The following is an 18,953-nucleotide window of genomic DNA, read 5'->3' as shown; positions in this document are numbered from 1 at the left end:
TACCATTTGTTGAGTTTTTGGTGTAGAATCAAAACATAAAATCAGAATTATCTGACAAGACTATATAAATCTATGTCTTCTGTTTTCCAATACATATCCCTTTGAAGTGAGAGTGTTCTCATATTTAAAACAAAGTGGAGGAGGAGCAAGATGGCAGAGGAGTAGGAGACCTAAATTTCAACCGGTCCCAGGAATTCAGCTAGATAGGGATCAAACCATTCTGAACACCTACGAACTCAACAGGAGATCGAAGAAAAGAATAGCAGCAACTCTCTGAACAGAAAAGCAACCACTTTCTGGAAGGTAGGACGTGCGGAGAAGTGAATCCGAGGTGATATTCGGAAAGATAGACGGCGGGGGAGGGGGGTCTCCGTCAGCCACTACCGGCAAGTGATAGAGCCAGTGGAGCACAAAATTGGAACTTTTAGAAGTCGGCTCCGCTGAGGGACATCGCTCCAGTGGCTAAACGGGGGGGGGGGGGAACCCTCGCGGGACAGTGTGGTCTCAGGACCCTCAGGGTCACAGAAAGACCGGGGGTGCCTGAGTGCGGCAGAGCTCCCAGGTATCAGAGCAGGGAAGCTGGCTGCAAAGACGGAGCCGAGGAGCGGGCTCTCAGCTCGGGGTTGCCATAAACGGTGATCCACCGCACAGTTGAGCCACTGCTCTTCCAGCAGGGACCCAACAAGCGGCAGATCCGGGGAGACTCCCCTTACTCCCCTGGGAGGAGCGGTGCGGGAGCGCCCCGCAGAGATCTGCTGGGTTTGGAGACTCCACCGGGGTCTGGTGCCAGAGATAGAAACGCTCGGTCACAGGCCGGGTGAGCACAGAGAGCGGCCGGAGACCGGGGAGACGGGAGTGACTGACTGCTTTTCTCTGGGGCTCACTGAGGAGCGGGGCCCGAGTTCTCAGCTCCTCTGGGGCAGAGATTGGGAGGCCTCCATTTTCACTCTCGTCCTCCAAAGCTGTACCGAAAGCTTGCAGAGAACAAAAGCTCCCAGGAGCAAACTGGAGCAGATTACTTAGCCCCGACCGGCAAGGGCGGGGCAATTCTGCCTCCAGCAAAGACATTTGGGAACCATGGCAACAGGACCTTCCCCCAGAAAATCAGCAAGAACAGCCCGCCAAGACCAAGTTTACTCATCAGTGAGAACGGCAGAACACCAGCGCTAGGGGAATACAGCACATAGAATTCATGGTTTTTTTCTGATGATTCTTTAGTCTTTCAAAGTTAATTTTTTTAATGTTCTTTTTTCTTTTCTATTTTTTTTTGAATTTTTCTTTTTCCCCTTTTCAACCAACATCTTATCAATCCCTTTTTTAAAAATCTTTATTTTTCATTTTTAGAGTCATAATCTCTTCATTGTAGTTAGCTTTGTTTTTGGTATATATATATATGTATATATATATATGTATGTATGTATGTATGTATGTGTATATAAGTTCTCTCTCAAAATTTTGGGATACAGTTTCTTCTAACAGACCAAAATATACCCCAAATCTCTAGTGTATGGCTTTTGTTCTAGTCTCCTGCCTGATCACATTCTCTCCCCCCTTTTTTTTTAATTTCTCTTCTTTCTTTTTTCAACCTTATCAATTCCTTTTATAAAATCTTTTATAATTTTCATCTTTACAGTCATATTCCATCCCTTCATCGTATTTACCCTTATTTTTGTACATGTATAAGTTTTTCTTTCTTTAAAATTTTGGAGGCACTTTCTTCTAACAGACCGAGCTATGCCCCAAATCTAGTGTGTGGCACTGATCTATGCACCAGCCTGATCATATTCTTTTTTTTCCTTTCTTTCCCTTTCTTTTCCCATGGTTTCAGGTCTCTTCTGATTTGTTTAGTGTGTATTTTTCTGGGGTTGTTGTTACTCTCTTAGCATTTTGTTCTCTCATTCATCTGTTCTCCTCTGGACAAAATGACAAGATGGAAAAACTCACCTCAAAAAAAAGAACAAGAGGCAGTACCGACTGTCAGGGACCTAATCAGTACGGACATTAGTAAGATGTTGGAAGTAGAGTTCAGAATGACGATTATAAAGATACTGGCTGGGCTTGAAAAAAGCATGGAAGATACTAGAGAAACCCTTTCTGGAGAAATCAAAGAACTGAAATCTAACAAAGTCAAACTCAAAAAGGCTATTAATGAGGCGCAATCAAAAATGGAGGCTCTAACTGCTAGGATAAATGAGGCAGAAGAGAGAATTAGTGATATAGAAGACCAAATGATGGAGAATAAAGAAGCTGAGAAAAAGAGAGATAAACAACTACTGGATCACGAGGGCAGGATTCAAGAGACAAGTGATACCATAAGACGAAACAACATTAGAATAATTGGGATCCCAGAAGAAGAAGAAAGAGAGGGGCAGAAGGTATATTGGAGGAAATTATAGCAGAGAACTTCCCTAATTTGGGGGAGGAAACAAGCATCAAAATCCAGGAGACACAGAGAGGCCCCCTCAAAATCGGTAAAAATAGGTCAACACCCCAACATCTAATAGTAAAACTACCAAGTCTTAGAGACAAAGAGAATATCCTGAAAGCAGCTCAGGACAAGAGGTCTGTAACCTACAATGGTAGAAGCATTAGATTGGCAACAGACCTATCCACAGAGACCTGGCAGGCCAGAAAGGACTGGTGTGATATATTTAGAGCACTAAAAGAGAAAAATATGCAGCCAAGAATACTATATCCAGCTAGGCTGTCATTGAAAATAGAAGGAGAGATAAAAAGCTTCCAGGACAAACAAAAACTAAAAGAATTTGCAAACACGAAACCAGCTCTCCAAGAAATATTGAAAGGGGACCTCTAAGCAAAGAGAGAGCCTAAAAGTAACATAGATCAGAAAGGAACAGAGACAATATACAGTAACAGTCACCTTACAGGCAATACAATGGCATTAAATTCCTATCTTTCAATAGTTACTCTGAATGTAAATGGGCTAAATGCCCCAGTCAAAAGGCACAGGCTATCAGATTGGATAAACAAACAAGACCCATCGATATGCTGCCTGCAAGAGACTCATTTTAGATCCAAAGACACCTCCAGATTGAAAGTGAGGGGTGGAAAACCATTTATCATGCTAATGGACATGAAAAGAAACCTCGGGTGGCAATGCTTATATCAGACAAATTAGATTTTAAACCAAAGAGTATAATAATATCTGTGGCCCTAACATGGGGACAGCCAATTATATAAGCCAATTAATAATAAAAGCAAAGAAACATATTGATAACAATACAATAATAGTAGGGGATTTTAACACCCCCCTCACTGAAATGGACAGATCATCTAAGCAAAAGATCAACAAGGAAATAAAGACTTTAAATGACACACTGGAACCAAATGGACTTCACAGATCTCTTCAGAACATTCCATCCCAAAGCAATAGAATACACATTCTTCTCTAGTGCCCATGGAACTTTGTCCAGAATAGATCACATCCTAGGTCACAAATCAGGCCTCAGCTGGTACCAAAAGATTGGGATCATTCCCTGCATATTTTTGGACCACAGTGCTTTGAAACTAGAACTCAATCACAAGAGGAAAGTTGGAAAGAACTCAAATACAGGGAGGCTAAAGAGCATCCTACTAAAGAATGAATGGGTCAAGCAGGAAATTGAAGAATTAAAAAAATTCATGGAAACCAATGAAAATGAAAACACACCTGTTCAAAATCTTTGGGATGCAGCAAAGGCAGTCCTAAGAGGAAAGTATATAGCAATAGAAGCCTTTCTCAAGAAACAGGAAAGGTCTCAAATACACAACCTAACCCTATACCTGAAGGAGCTGGAGAAAGAACAGCAAATAAAGCCTAAACCCAGCAGGAGAAGAGAAATAATAAAGATCAGAGCAGAAATCAATGAAATAGAAACCAAAAGAACAGTAGAACAGATCCATGAAACTAGGAGCTGGTTCTTTGAAAGAATTAATAAAATTGATAAGCCCCTGGCCAGACTTATCAAAAAGAAAAGAGAAATGACCCAAATAAATAAAATCATGAATGAAGGAGGAGCGATCACAACCAACACCAGAGAAATACAAACAATTATAAGAACATATTATGAGCAACTATATGCCAGCAAATTAGATAATCCGGAAGAAATGGATACATTCCTGGAGATGTATAAACTACCAAAACTGAACCAGGAAGAAATAGAAAACCTGAATAGACCCATAACCACTAAGGAAATTAAAGCAGTTATCAAAAATCTCCGAACAAATAAGAGCCCAGAGTCAGATGGCTTCACAGGGGGAATTTTACCAAACATTTAAAGAAGAATTGATACCTGTTCTTCTGAAACTGGTCCAAAAAATAGAAATGGAAGGAAAACTTCCAAACTCATTTTATCAGGCCAGCATTTTCTTCATCCCAAAACCAGACAAAGACCCCATCAAAAAGGAGAATTACAGACTAATATCCCTGATGAACATGGATGCAAAAATTCTCACCAAAATATTAGCGATAGGATCCAATAGTACATTAAAAGGATTATTCACCACGACCAAGTGGGGTTTATCCCTGGGCTGCAAGATTGGTTCAACATCCGCAAATCAATGTGATACAATACGTTAATAAAAGAAAGAACAAGAACCGTATGATTCTCTTAATAGATGCAGAAAAAGCATTTGACAAAGTACAGCATCCTTTCTTGATCAAAACTCTTCAGAGTATGGGGATAGAGGGTACATTCCTCAATATCATAAAAGCCATCTATGAAAAACCCACAGCAAATATCATTCTCAATCAGGAAAAACTGAAAGCTTTCCCCGTAAGGTCAGGAACATGGCAGGGATGTCCAGTATCACCACTACTATTCAACATAGTGCTAGAAGTCCTTGCCACAGCAATCAGACAACAAAAGGAAATAAAAGGCATCCGAATTGGCAAAGAAGTCGTCAAACTCTCACTCTTTGCAGATGATATGATACTTTATGTGGAAAACCCAAAAGACTCCACCCTAAAATGGCTAGAACTCATACAGGAATTCAGTAAAGTGGCAGGATATAAAATCAATGCACAAAAATCAGTCGCATTCCTATACGCCAACAACAAGACAGAAGAAAGAGAAATTAAGGAGTCGATCCGTAATTTACAATTTACAGTTGCACCCAAAACCATAAGATACCTAGGAGTAAATCTAACCAAAGAGGTAAAGAATCTGTACTCAGAAAACTATAAAATACTCATGAATGAAATTGGGGAAGACACAAAGAAATGGAAAAACGTTCCATGCTCATGGATTGGAAGAACAAATACTGTGAAGATGTTAATGCTACCTGGAGCAGTCTACATATTTACTGCAATCCCTATCAAAATACCATCAACTTTTTTCAAGGAAATGGAACAAATAAACCTAAAATTTGTATAGAACTGGAAAAGACCCTGAATAGCCAGAGGAATGTTGAGAAAGCAAAGCAAAGCTGGTGGCATCACAATTCCGGACTTCAAGCTCTCTTACAAAGCTGTAATCATCAAGACAGTATGGTACTGGCACAAAAACAGACACATAGATCAGTGGAACAGGATAGAGAGCCCAGAAATGGACCCTCAACTCTATGGTCAACTCATCTTTGACAAAGCAGGAAAGAATGTCCAAAGGAAAAAAGTCTCTTCAATAAATGGTGTTGGGACAATTGGATAGCCACATGCAGAAGAATGAAACTGGACCATTTCTTTACACCACACACAGAAATAAACTCAAAATGGATGAAAGACCTACATGTGTGAGACAGGAGTCCATCAAAATCCTAGAGGAGAACACAGGCAGCAACCTCTGCGACCTCAGCCACAGCAACTTCTTCCTAGAATCATTGCCAAAGGCAAGGGAAACAAGGGCAAAATGAACTGTTGGGGTTTCATCGAGATAAAATCTTTTGCACAGCAAAGGAAACAGTCAACAAAACCAAAAGACAGCTCACAGAATGGGAGAAGATATTTGCAAATGACATATCAAATAAAGGGCTAGTATCCAAAATCTATAAAGAACTTCTTAAACTCAACACCCAGAGGACAACTAATCCAATCAAGAAATGGGCAGAAGACATGAACAGACATTTTTCTAAAGAAGACATCCAAATGGCCAACAGACACATGAAAAAGTGCTCAACATCGCTTGGCATTAGGGAAATACAAATCAAAACCTCAATGAGATACCACCTCACACCAGTCAGAATAGCTAAAATTAACAAGTCAGGAAATGACAGATATTGGTGGGGATGCGGAGAAAGGGGAACCCTCCTACACTGTTGGTGGGAATGCAAGTTGGTGCAGCCACTCTGGAAATCAGAATGGAGGTTCCTCAAAAAGTTGAAAATCGAGCTACCATACAACCCAGCAATTGCACTCCTGGGTATATACCCCAAAGGTACAAATGTAGTGATCTGAAGGGGTACGTGCACCCTGGTGTTTATAGCAGCAATGTCCACAATAGCCAAACTATGGAAAGAGCCAAGATGTCCATCAACAGATGAATGGATAAAGAGGAAGTGGTATCTATATACAATGGAATATTATGCAGCCATCAAAAAAAAACCCCCGAAATCTTGCCATTTGCAACGATATGGATGGAACTAGAGGGTATTACGCTAAGCAAAATAAGTCAATCAGAGAAAGACATTTATCATGTGATCTCACTGATATGAGGAATTCTTAATATCAGGAAACAAACTGAGGGTTGCTGGAGTGGTGGGTTGGAGGGATGGAGTGGCTGGATGATAGACATTGGGGAGGGTATGTGCTATGGTGAGCACTGTGAATTGTGTAAGACTGATGAATCACAGACCTGTACCTCTGAAACAAATAATACATTACATGTTTAAAAAAAAAAAAGGGAAGATAGTAGGAAGGGAAAAATGAAGGGGGGGAAATCAGATGGGGAGACGAACCATAAGAAACTGTGGACTCTGAGAAACTGAGGGTTCTAGAGGGGAGGGGCGTGGGGGGATGGGTTAGCCTCGTGATGGGTATTAAAGAGGGCGTGTATTGAATGGAGCACTGGGTGTTATATGCAAACAATGAATCGTGGAACACTACATCAGAAACTAATGATGTAATATATGGTGATTAACATAACATAATAAAATAAAAAAAAATAAAGCAACATATTGGAATGAATCAAATGTGAGGCAAGTATGAGAATCTTCCCCTAAACTGGACATTAAGGAAAATTTACATATATATGAAACAATTAACTCTTTTCACGCAGTTTTTTCTTTTTTTGTTTTTTAAAGATTTTATTTATTTTTGAGAGAGAGAGTGAGAGTGCCAGAGTGGTGGGAGGGGCAGAGGGAGAAGCAGACTCCCAGCTGAGCAGGTAGCCAGAGGACATGGAACTCCACCCCAGGACACTGGGCTCATGACCCAAGCTGAAGGCAGAGGCTTAACCAACTGAGCCACCCAGGTGCCCTTTGTTTTTGTTTTTACATGTATGCTCTATGCCCATCGTGGGGCTTGAACTCATGACCCCAGGATCATGAGTCATATGCTCTACCTACTGAGCCAGCCAGGTACCACTTCACTCAGTTTTTTTTTTTTTAATTTTGGAAAATAGTTATTTTCATAAAATTTTATGTTACATGTAATGGGATTGATTCTTATTTTTAAATGAATTTATAGGTACATATTTTTAAATTTCCCAGTTTAAATTCTAATATGGTAAATATCAATAAATATAACCTACAGAAACAAAAGCGTTGGGGGAGTCCTTAGTACTTTTTATTTATTTAAAGATTTTTTTTTCTCAATAACTTTTTAAAGCATGTATAAGTGATCCTGAGACCAAAAAAATGTGAAAATTACTGCTCTAGGGTCTACAACATTGATTCCCAAAGTGTTTTAAACCAACCATCTGATCTGTGAACCAGTGGTTCTGAAACATTTTAATAGAATCTAAACCAAAAAGGGATTTATTTCTAGGCTATAGGATTTTTTTTTAGTGCCTCTTATGGTCTAAAACTGCATTGTGTAGTCTCCGCAGGGGCTGTAGCATCTCTCAACTTCTCAGCTACAGAGTTTTTAGCTTGACTGGTGGTCTTTGGAATACATTTTCGCGATCTGAAGGAATTACTGCTCCATAAGCATGCCAATGTTAAGAGTTCTGTTTCACTCTGCCTTGGGGACACCTGGGAACAGAGAGCTTTGGACTTAGACTAATAAGGCTTTGAATCCTGGCTCTGCCACTTAGTAGCCTCAGTTTCCTTTCCTATTAACTGGGGATAATGGTAGCCAGCATTAGAGGATTGTTCTGATCATTAAGTATGATAACAAGTAAACAGCCTTCCTAATCATAGGTACTGAGTATAATTGTTCCCTACTTTCTTTTAATTTCTCTAGTAAATGTGAATCTTCAATATAGATATTCTCATGTTAGTAAAGCTAATGAGTCAGAGAGGTGTAGGGACTAGTCTAACAAGTTAGTGGAACAAAGAAAATGGCACTGATTCGTAGCCAATGTAGTGCATGCATGTAGACCAAGCTGCCTGGGCTTTTAAGCCAGCAAAAATAGTCAGCTTTGCCACGGATTCAGTCCCATTTAACCTTTCATTTTAAAACTGAAAGCAATGGAGTCACCTCATTTTTAACCTGATAATGACTATAAAGGGAGGATCTTTTTTTTTCCTTAAAGATTTTATTTATGTATTTGAGAGAGTGTGAAAGAGAGAGCATGAGCAGCGGGGAGGGGTAGAAGGGGATGCAGGCTCCTGCTGAGCAGGGAGCCTGGCTGAGCAGGGAGCCTGATGCGGGGCTCCATCCCAGGACCCCAGGATCATGACCTGAGCCCACTGAACTTCCCAGGTGCGCTAAAGGGAGGCTCTTATTTTCTATTCTATTTTATTGTACAGTTGACCCTTGGACAACATGGGTTTGAATTGAGTCGGCTCACTTGCAGATTTTTTTCGATAGACACAGACACAGTACTGTAAATGTATTTTCTTTCTTCCTTACGATTTTCTTAATAACATTTTCCTTTCTCTAGCTTATTTATTGTAAAAATGCAGAGTATAATACATTTAATATACAAAATATGTGTTAATTGACTTTGTTATTGATAAGGCTTCTGGTCAACAGATTTTTACTTACGTTTTTGGGAAGTAGAAGTTTAAGTGTATTTTTTACTGCGCGGGGTTTGGCTCCCCTAATCCCTGTGTTGTTCAAGAGTTAACTGTTTGAAACATGCATAAAATTTCATCTTGGAGAGAATTATAGACAGCTTGCTAGGATGCTTCTCCATATTATGTAGTTTCAATATAGTCTCATTCTGTTTTTTTTGAGTTCTTTTATTTTGTTATTCAGCTCATGGATTCAAGCTCAAATATGTAATTTAGCATCTACTTTGATCTCTTTTCATTTCAAATAAGAAATAACTTCTGTACACCTTTATTGTTGTTAGCATTCCTGTACCTCATGTTCTGAGCCTAGGATTAAAGAGCCTCTCTTACACATTTAAACTACTCTTTTTTCATTGTATTCTAGGCACTCTGGGCTATAAGGCATGCTTTAGAAGCTAGTGAGGGTACTTGCCCTGAGGAAGCCAACATTATCCTGGGAAAAGGACAATGTACAGCATGTCTTGGTGGAAGATTAAAGGCTTAACTTTGAATTACAGCTCTGCCCTTTTGGGCCCTCTGGCCTGTTACTTGGCCAGTCTGATTCTTTCTTCCTCTGTAAAATGATAATACCAATTCTCCACATTATTTTTAGTATTAGATGGGAACACTTTGAGTAATTAGGATTGTGCTTAGCATTATGTGTTCTCAATAAATGTTAACGCCCCTCCCCTACCAACTAATGTACCACCACCACTATACTTGTATGTCTGGAAGTTAAAAAATAATACTTGTGTACTTCGTTCTTTGGTGAGGTCTTTGAGTTACTATTAAAGAACTATTCATTCTTGTTTTTATACAGTTTTAAAAGGTTCTGTTTCTAAGCCATGGCATGCAAGGCAGAAGGCCAACAACTAGAAAGGCTGCTGATAGAGTAAATGAAAGAGCTTGGCAACAAGGAAAAAGTCATAAATCATTAAAAAGAACAGAATAAAGCAAAAACTCTGAATAGTGTTAGTCCATTAGGTGAAGAAAAACATTCCACTTTTTCTTAGGGGCTTTGAGTATGTAACTGCAATATGGTACAGTATACTAATTTGTTTATAAAATCTTTATTGAAAATATGAGTCTGCTTATATCTTTCAAAAATATATTCTTTTGGTTTTCATCAAAATAATATCTGCATAGGATTAAAAAAAATCAGGGATTGTAAGGTCTTTATGAAAAGAGCAACAATTTCTCTCCTTCCCCTTTCCTATACTTAATCTTGGTTTCAAGGAGGTTGATGCTGATGGGCTTTGCCTCCAGTAAGTTGTGATTCTCTGTATTTGCCTTCTGTTGGTCTCCAGTTTTGGGGGCAGCAGTTTGCTCTGTGACCTGACTTTTCTTACAGATCTAGGAAGAGTTCTTGGTTTTTCAGTTTGTTCAGCTTTTTGCTTGTTAGGACAGAGTGTTGACTTCTAAGCTTCTTATGTACTAGACCAAAACCCAGAAGTCCATGCCTTCCCCTTCAGCTTTCTGATCCTTCTCTTTGAATTTGTTAGCTATGCTTTTACATATTTAGTATTGAGAACATTTGCACCTTGTTCTAAAACCATAATTCTTAATTGTTTAATATGTTCTGACTTACTGAATCTAAAAGTTGAAAACCAAAGTGTGTTTACATTATGAAGATATAAATATTTATACTGCAGATACAGTACTATGATATAGTACTATGATTTTTTTTTTAAGATTTTATTTATTCATTTGACGGGGCGGGGGGGAGAGAGAGTAAGCACACAAGCAAGGGGAAGGGCAGGCAGAGGGAGAGCAGGAAGGAGGCTCCCTGGGAGCCTGGCAGAAGACTCCATCCCAGGACCCTGGGATCATGACCTGAGCCAAAGGTAGACACTTAAACCAACTGAGCCACCCAGGTGCCCCAGTCTATGATTATTCTTATACAGCTTTCCCTTACCAAATTTTCTCAGTTGTCTTGTTTTTTCCCCCTAGCACTGTTTGCCTTTGTATCCATTTCTTCCCCTTTATTTTTTTCTGAAATCCTCCTGGAGCTTTCTGTCATTTTGCTCTAATCTGAACCGCTTGCTCTCCAGGTCATTTGCATAGCTGTCATCCTGCAGCCTTATTTCCCTGCTTTCTTGGTGCGTATCTGCTTTTTCCTGGATACTCTGTCTCTAAATTTTGCTGAATAACATCCTCATTTTCTCAAGAAAGAATTCATTGGAAATAAATTTTATTTAGATTTGTATCTACGAAAGTGTGTGTTCTTTCCATCATCTTCATGCTGGATTGGATACAGAATTCTAGGTTGAAAATAATTTTTCCTTAGAACCTTGAGGGTGTTGCTTTATTGTTTTCTGATTCAGTGTTACTGATGAGAAGTCTGATTCTAGTCCATTTAGTAAAATTTCTTCTTAGTGATCAGTACCTCTCCCCCTTTTCCACTTCCTTTACACATATTCTGGGTGCTCTTAGGATCTTTGTTTTATCTTTGCTGTTCTGAAGCTCCACAGTAATGTGTTTAGGAATTCTTTAACCCATTGTGTTGAGCCCTCAGTAGACTCTCTCAACCTGAAAGCTTGTGTCTTTAGATTTGGGGAAAATCTGTTGTACTATAATTATTACTCTTCTATTCTCTCTGCATTTTTTGTAGACCTCATTTTAATAAAAATTTTGGCCTTCCAAATTAATTCTCTGTTTTTCTCTCATATTTTCTAATTCACCTTGCCCCTTCCTACTTCTGGAGAAATTTTTCTCTATCTTCTAGTATTTCCATTGAACTTTGTGTATTTGCAGACACTTGTTCTTTGGTTGTTCCTTTTTCATAATATCCTGTTCTTGTTTTATGGATGCATTACTGTGTTAAATCTGTCAGAGGATACTTACTAGAGTATTTTTAAGTGCTCTTTCTTTCCTGAATTATATCTTTCCCTCAGAATTTTTTCCTCTTTTTAAATTTGACAGTTTTCTCCCATTATGTAGGTTTTCCTTGGCTGCTGGTTGATCTTTGGTAACCTGTTTACATTTAATGCACCAATAGAATAACTGAGCTCTGTGTTCTTGCATTTAGCTCCTTAAAAGGCTGCCTTCCTTTGGGAGTGGGCCAGATGCCAGACTCTTATTGGATTGCTAAATGCTAGAAACAGGAGCTTTTCTCTGGGGCAACAACCCCTGTCCTTTATCAGCTGACTAGTACTTCCCGACATTTCTTTCTTCAGAGATATAACTGCCAGTTTTTTTTTGTTTATATTTGGAGGATAAAGTCTGGTTGCTAATAATCTGAGCAGCTATAGAGATAGGGATCTTCATCTCTGTCCCAATCTCACCCTTAGTCATACCTGGCATTTCTAGGTGAGTTCCCTGGATTTTTCAGGACAAATTGATTCTTCTCCGTAGGTATTCTTGGCACTGATTTCTTCTACCTACTTTATTAGGCATGACCCCATCTGCTTTCTGATTGCTAACATTTGTTGAGATTTCCTGCCTGCTCATTGTTTCCCCTTCTATTTATTTTTGTGGCTTTCTTCCCTTGCTGTCATTTTAATAAGATTCCTGAAGGGAGAGGAGGTAATTTCCTGTGCTCAGTGTATTGTCTTAAACAAGAACTTCAAAATACTTATGAAGGCTTGAAAGCATCCTATATTTTAGAAGACTTTTCATCAAAAATTATAACAAAACCCACTTTGGGGCTTAAAGGCATTAACTCTTGGCTCTCAGGAAAATGCGGTTTTTAAGAATGACTTAGTCTCTGAAGTCTCTGAATTAAGTACATTATGATCAGGGTGGTAAATAAAAAGTAATAATTATATCGTGGACCAGACACTTTTGTGTTTTATTAAATACAGCCTCATTGAATGCTCACAGCAGTCATAAGAAGTAGTATATTATTTTCCCCAGTTTACATAGGAGGAAACTCAGACACAGTAAAGTAATATAACTTGCTCAAGTACTATATAAATGATACAGAATGATTCCCTAACCACGTTGATCTCTATAGGTATTAAAATGAACTATAATCTAGTTTATCTTTTCTTCTGTAAGTTAGTGGCTTTTTGATAAGTATTATGGAACAGAGTATTCAGGAAAAAAGTCAATAATGACCTATTTAGGATTGATATCCTTGTGAAGCCAATATAATGAAAACTTTTGGCCTCTCTCTGTTTAGTCTCAGACCACATAGCCACAATTCTTGGCTGGCCAGTAAGATGATACAGTTTTTTTGGAGTACTTCACTATTACATTTTAAAGTATATTTCATTTCTAGAAATTTGTCCTACAGTTCTACAAGTGCACAAAGATACATGCATGGGAATGTTTATGGCATTACTTGTAATAGAAAGCTAGAAAAACCTAAGTCTCCATCAGTAGGGGATTGGTTAATTTGTAATAGGTATGTCCATGCATGGAATGCTATGTAAAAAAAATGAAAGAGACCTATGCTGATATAAAAAGATGTTCCAAGTAATATTGTGTGAAAAAGTCATATACAGCATGACCCTATATGTGTAAAAAGTATATGTTAGGTATGTGTGCTCATATGTTTGAATACATGTGGAAAAGATGGGAAGAACATATGAAAAGAATTGTTATTCTGATGGGGAATGTAGGAACTTTTAACTCCATATCCTTAAGTACCATTTTACTTATTTTACCATAAATATGTACATTTTATGATGTTATGAAAATAAGGCTTAATGGTTTTCGGTAGCTGTTGGTAGTATACCAGCAACACTAGCTGACCCTGGGTTTCCTAGGCGAGTTACAATCTAATGGAAGAGGTCTGGGAATCCATATCCTAACGAGCGCTTTGAGTGATTCTCAACATTAGGCAGCTGTGCAAGTGTGCTCAGAGATATGCATGATTTAGACTAAGAGCAAGTGACCATAGAGAGGCAATTAAAAGAGCGAGACTACTTTGGATAATGCTGAACTAATAATAAATTTCAAAATTTGGAAGTGATAAATGATTTTCTAGGAAATTATCAAACATTTTAGAGATAGACAACCTAGTTTATCCCACCTGACCTGGAAGAAACTTGAGACACACATCAGAGGTAATGCTCAGCCCATGTCATAGGTGAATTCTTTCAAATCTTGATGGAACATATAGTTCCACATCTAAAGTATTTCAGAGCAGAGAGAAAAAAAGTAAAACTTGTTAGTTGTGTTTACAAAGCCAACATAGCATCATTTCCAGACCTTTCAGATATAGGGGTTTTGGGGGTTTTGTTTTTTGGTGTTTTTTTGGGCCAATCATTTTAAGATGTGGTTAAAATTTTATAAATATCATTTGAAATAGTGATATACACTATGACTGAATGGAATTCATTTTAGGGATCAAAGGATGGTTTGATGTTAGGAATTCTATTAATAGAATTATGAAGAATAATAGACTAAGAAAAATTACAATCTTTTAGTTTTCTGCCCAAGAGTGCACACAATAAAATTAACGTCTTTTTGTGGTTTTTGAAAACACAAAACTCCAAACAAAACTCTTAGACCAGTGGAACTAGCTGAAGAGTTTTCTTTTCTTCCCTTTTTAAAAATATTTCATTCATTCATTCATTCATTTGAGAGAGAGGGCTCTCACGGGTGGGGGTAGGGGCAGAGGGAGAGGGAGAGAGAATCTTTAAGTAGGCACCACACCCAGCACAAAGCCCCACCCAGCTGAGGCTCCTTCTCATGACCTGAGATCATGACCTGAGCAGAAATCAAGGGTTGGATGCTTAACTGACTGAGCCACCCCGACTCCCCATAACTGAATAGTTTCTTAACAGAGGTGTTGCAGAGTGTTAGCCAGTATCATGCTTAATGGTAAAACACTAGAAGTGATCTTTCTTTTTTTTAAAGATTTTATTTATTTATTTGACAGAGAGAGAGACAGCGATAGAGGGGACACAAGCAGGGGGAGTGGGAGAGGGAGAAGCAGGCTTCCCGTGGAGCAGGGAGCCCGATGCGGGGCTCAATCCCAGGACCCTGGGACCATGACCTGAGCCGAAGGCAGACGCTTAACAACTGAACCACCCAGGCGCCCCTAGAAGTGATCTTGTTAAAGTTAAGAAAAAGATGAAAAATAAATTGCCATTTCAATTAAAATCTCAATTTATTTTGATAAATGATTCTAAAGATTATTTGGAGGAATCAGTATTATGATAATAGTACAGAAAATTCTAAACAAGAAAAGAAAACATTGAGGGCTGGGCTAATAACTCTATCAGATATTTATTTATTCATTCATTCATTTATTTATTTATTTATTTTTAAAAGATTTTATTTATTTGAGAGAGAGAATGAGAGAGAGCGCAGGGGTGGGAGGGGCAGAGGGAGAGGGAGAAGCAGTCTCCTCACCTGGCAGGGAGCCTGATGCAGGTGGATCCCAGGACCCTGAGATCATGACCTGAGCCGAAGGCAGACACTTAACCAACTGAGCCACCCGGGCGCCCCTATATCACATATTTGAATATTATAAAAGCTAAAGTAAGAAATAGCTATATGAAACTGTATAACGCAGGCAGTCAAAGAACTACATGTAAGTGTGTGAGTGGCCTTTTCAACTTACTGGAGAACAGATAAAAAAAAAACACTCATTGATAGTGGGAGAATAAATTTTAATAATCTTTTTGAAAGGCATTTGGCAAATCAGACCTCCTGATACTGTTTTACCAGGGATCGTTTTTATAAGTGTGTATGTTATAGCTCCTTTCCTCCTCTGCTGCTTTCAAGGGCTTGTGGCCTCTCTAATTGGGGTAGCTTGGAAAGATAGTCATCAGTGACACATATGCCTGACTTGGGCCACAAAGTGAGTTTTGTAGGTGATGTAGCCAGGATTAGTTATAGAGAAATAACTGCAAATATTTTGCCTTTGAGCCCTTTTATCTCCCTTTTCAAAATCTCATTCCCCTTTCCTGACAGGGCAGCTTAAAATTTTGTTATGTCTGAAACAGTAGAAAGATGCTTTTCTACCCTCCACTTCCCCTCCACTTCCCCCCTCCCCCACCCCCACTACCCCCCAGCCCCTGAGAAAGAGCTTTGGGTTTAGAATCAAAGGACCTGGCTTCTTGAGCCAGTTCTTCCACTGACTATCTCTGAGACTTAGGAGAAACAAGATTACCCTTCTAAACTTACTTTCTTGGAGAGCCAAGCATTCTAACCTTTCTTTCCACTTATATTCCTCATGTTTATTCTTTAATCCATTGCAAATGAGATTTTACCATGCTGCACCTCTACCAGTGCTCAAGCAGCAAAAACCTCCTACTTGCAAAATACAGGGTGTGTTTTCTTTCCTTTTTGATTTGGCCCCACTAATTCTTTTGTTTGGAAATTATTTATCAGTTTTCTGATGAAATAATATAAAATATTTTTGGTAGTAAATACAGACTCATGTAAAGAAAACCTAGAAATACCCCTTAATCTTAGTACCCAGAAATAATCACTGGCATATTCATTACCATTTATATGTACATATCTTAATAAAATTGGGATTGTACTTATATATACACTGCTTTGTATCTTGCTTTTTATTTTCATAACATTAATACTGTAAGCAGTGAGTTTTAAATGTATGGTTTTCTCATTATATAGTTATTTCATAATCAACTGTATCTGTTTTGTTCTTGTGTTAACTTTAGGTTGCTTCTTATTGTGAACACCTTTGTACATGAATTTGTATGTGCAATAATGATTTGCTTTAAGGTTTGCTCCCCCCCCTTCCAGAACCTCTTTCCACCCTTGATTTCCTCCTTCTGCTGGTACTTTTCCCCACTGCTTCTTTCATAGGCTCCTTTTTACACCTGCCCTTAGGTTTTGGTGTTCTCCGCAGTTCCCTTTCCCTGCTCTGGGCTTGTAGGCAATCTCATTTACTCCCTCAGCTTTAGTTATCTATCACCTGTTGTCTGGTGTACCAGTGTGCCCCCTTTTTCTGAACACCCCCCTGCATTTCTTTCTGGACCCTGGGCCTCTCCTCCTGACTGATACCTGGACATATAACAAGGATAAACCAACTACCTGTGATTTCTTTTGAGGTCTTCCCTTTATCAAACATAGATACAGGGCATATAGGTTTGTTTTATAAGCAAAAGTATCTAAGATGTGTAATGATCCTTTACAGGGTGCCAAGTGGGCAGAAAAGAATCGTGGAAAGGGACAGTAATCATAACAAAATGCCTGCATATCTTTCAAGGCTATATGGCCTTCATGACTCTGGCCCCCATTTTCCTCCTGGTTTCCTAATGTGAATCTGGCCTCTTGAATCCTCCTCGCCCTTTTAAATTTACACTGAAGTGGTGCCCCTTAGTGGCAGAATCAGGAACTTCCTCCATTGCTGAGCAATCACATAAAAAATGACTTGTCATCTTGTGCGAGTAAACGAATGGTTATTGTGACTGTGATACATTGCTTAACTGGTGGTGGGTGCTTTTTTGCAATTCTAGTAAATACTTGTGAATTATTACCATAACATCTAGGCATAATCTTTGAGTGTCTTAGGAAATCTTTGAGTGTTTTAGGAAAAAGAAAATAGACAAATATGCTCCCTTTCCACAGGAATTTGTATCTTTTGAGAAGGTGAGACAAGGATACTTGGTGTTTATTTTATTTTAAGATTATAATGTCTGTACAGTAGACAGCTTTTGGAGTTGTAGTTTAATCTCATAACCGAAAATTCTCCTCTCTAGTCTGATACGTACTTCTTGTAGCCAGTTTAGAAATACTTGTCAAATGACTGGAATGATCGATGCAGCTCCTTGAAGACCTTCATGCTTTAAAAACACAAAGCAAACAAAAATTGTTTTAAGGAAAAGTAGTATAGCCACATTAAATACAATCTGGGAAATAAGAGGAAGAGCCCTACTCTTAATCTCCCCTAACAAAATTGCTGATAAATTTGTATATATCTGATTTTTTTCAAATTTGTGTTTATGTGGTTAAAATTATGTATCCTGCTTTTTTCCACGTAATATGTCATTTTATGACTAGTACTTTAAATGGCTGCATAATAATCTATTAGTTGCAGGAACTTTTGGCCCTGTTGTATGCAGAGTGTTGTGAAAAGTGGATGGTACATTGTTTCTGAAAAACAGGACTCAAGAAAAAATAGTTATTCTAATAAAATAAAATTGCTTTATCACATGGATTTTACTAAGTAGGAGAACCATAACCTTCTTAATATAAGGTCAGTGCCTTTTTATTTTCACTTACAAACCTGAAACCTGAGGAAGTTGGTTGTCAGTGGAGAGTAATATACCATGTGTTGTAAACAGAAGTTAAATACCTGCTTATTTGGAGAATTATTGTCATGAAACTTTTCTTTCTTTTATAGATTATGGAGCTTTGTGGTGCAACAAGGCTTGGTTATTTTGGAAGAAGTCAGTTCTATATCGCTTTGAAACTTGTAGCTGTCGCCCAGTCTGGTTTCCCTTTAAGAGTGGAAAGTATAAATACAGGTAAATATGGAATATATTAGTAGCTGAAATGAAAATAGACTTCTGATCACAAATGATTAAAGTTAGTAGAATTGTTGAATCTTCTGATATTTTAGTGGCATTTGTGACCTTAAGTGTCATGGCTTTATTCTCACTACTGTGCTTTTTTCATTTGTGAATATTAGAAAAACATCTCTTTCTTAAACCTGTTCTGGTATGTATGTACTTAGTATGTATTTGATGATAATATAAAAATTGTTAAAAGTGGTGATTTTTCAGAATTAATTCACTAAAAGTTGCCTAGAAAGAGTTTAGGGGCATGATTTTATCAAAGTAAATGGTGAATTGTAGTGACTGACCACCTTCTTATATGCCTTCCTTATATTCTTCTTTTCTAATAAGTATAAAACTACATAATACTTTGTGGGTTTTTTTGTTTGGGAAGGCTGTGCATTTGAAATTGGACAGTGTTAAAATATTGGC

At 38.3% G+C, this 18,953-nt stretch overlaps 1 protein-coding gene across 6 annotated transcripts in view; it reads left to right on the top strand.

The window, feature by feature from the left end:
• REPS1 (RALBP1 associated Eps domain containing 1) overlaps positions 1-18,953 on the top strand; it is an 86,538-nt gene that overhangs the window by 28,501 nt on the left and 39,084 nt on the right. For all 6 annotated transcript variants that reach the window (XM_025866065.2, XM_025866075.2, XM_025866069.2 and 3 more), the window contains exon 2: positions 18,368-18,491. In XM_025866065.2, the coding sequence (XP_025721850.1) occupies positions 18,368-18,491 (124 nt within the window). The remainder of the gene's footprint in view (positions 1-18,367; positions 18,492-18,953) is intronic.

The sequence above is a fragment of the Callorhinus ursinus genome, unplaced genomic scaffold, assembly GCF_003265705.2.
Source record: "Callorhinus ursinus isolate GAN/ISIS: 27379988/994484 unplaced genomic scaffold, GSC_fseal_2.0 scaffold6, whole genome shotgun sequence".
Lineage (NCBI taxonomy): Eukaryota > Metazoa > Chordata > Mammalia > Carnivora > Otariidae > Callorhinus > Callorhinus ursinus.
This window is presented reverse-complemented; position numbering and strand designations above follow the sequence as displayed.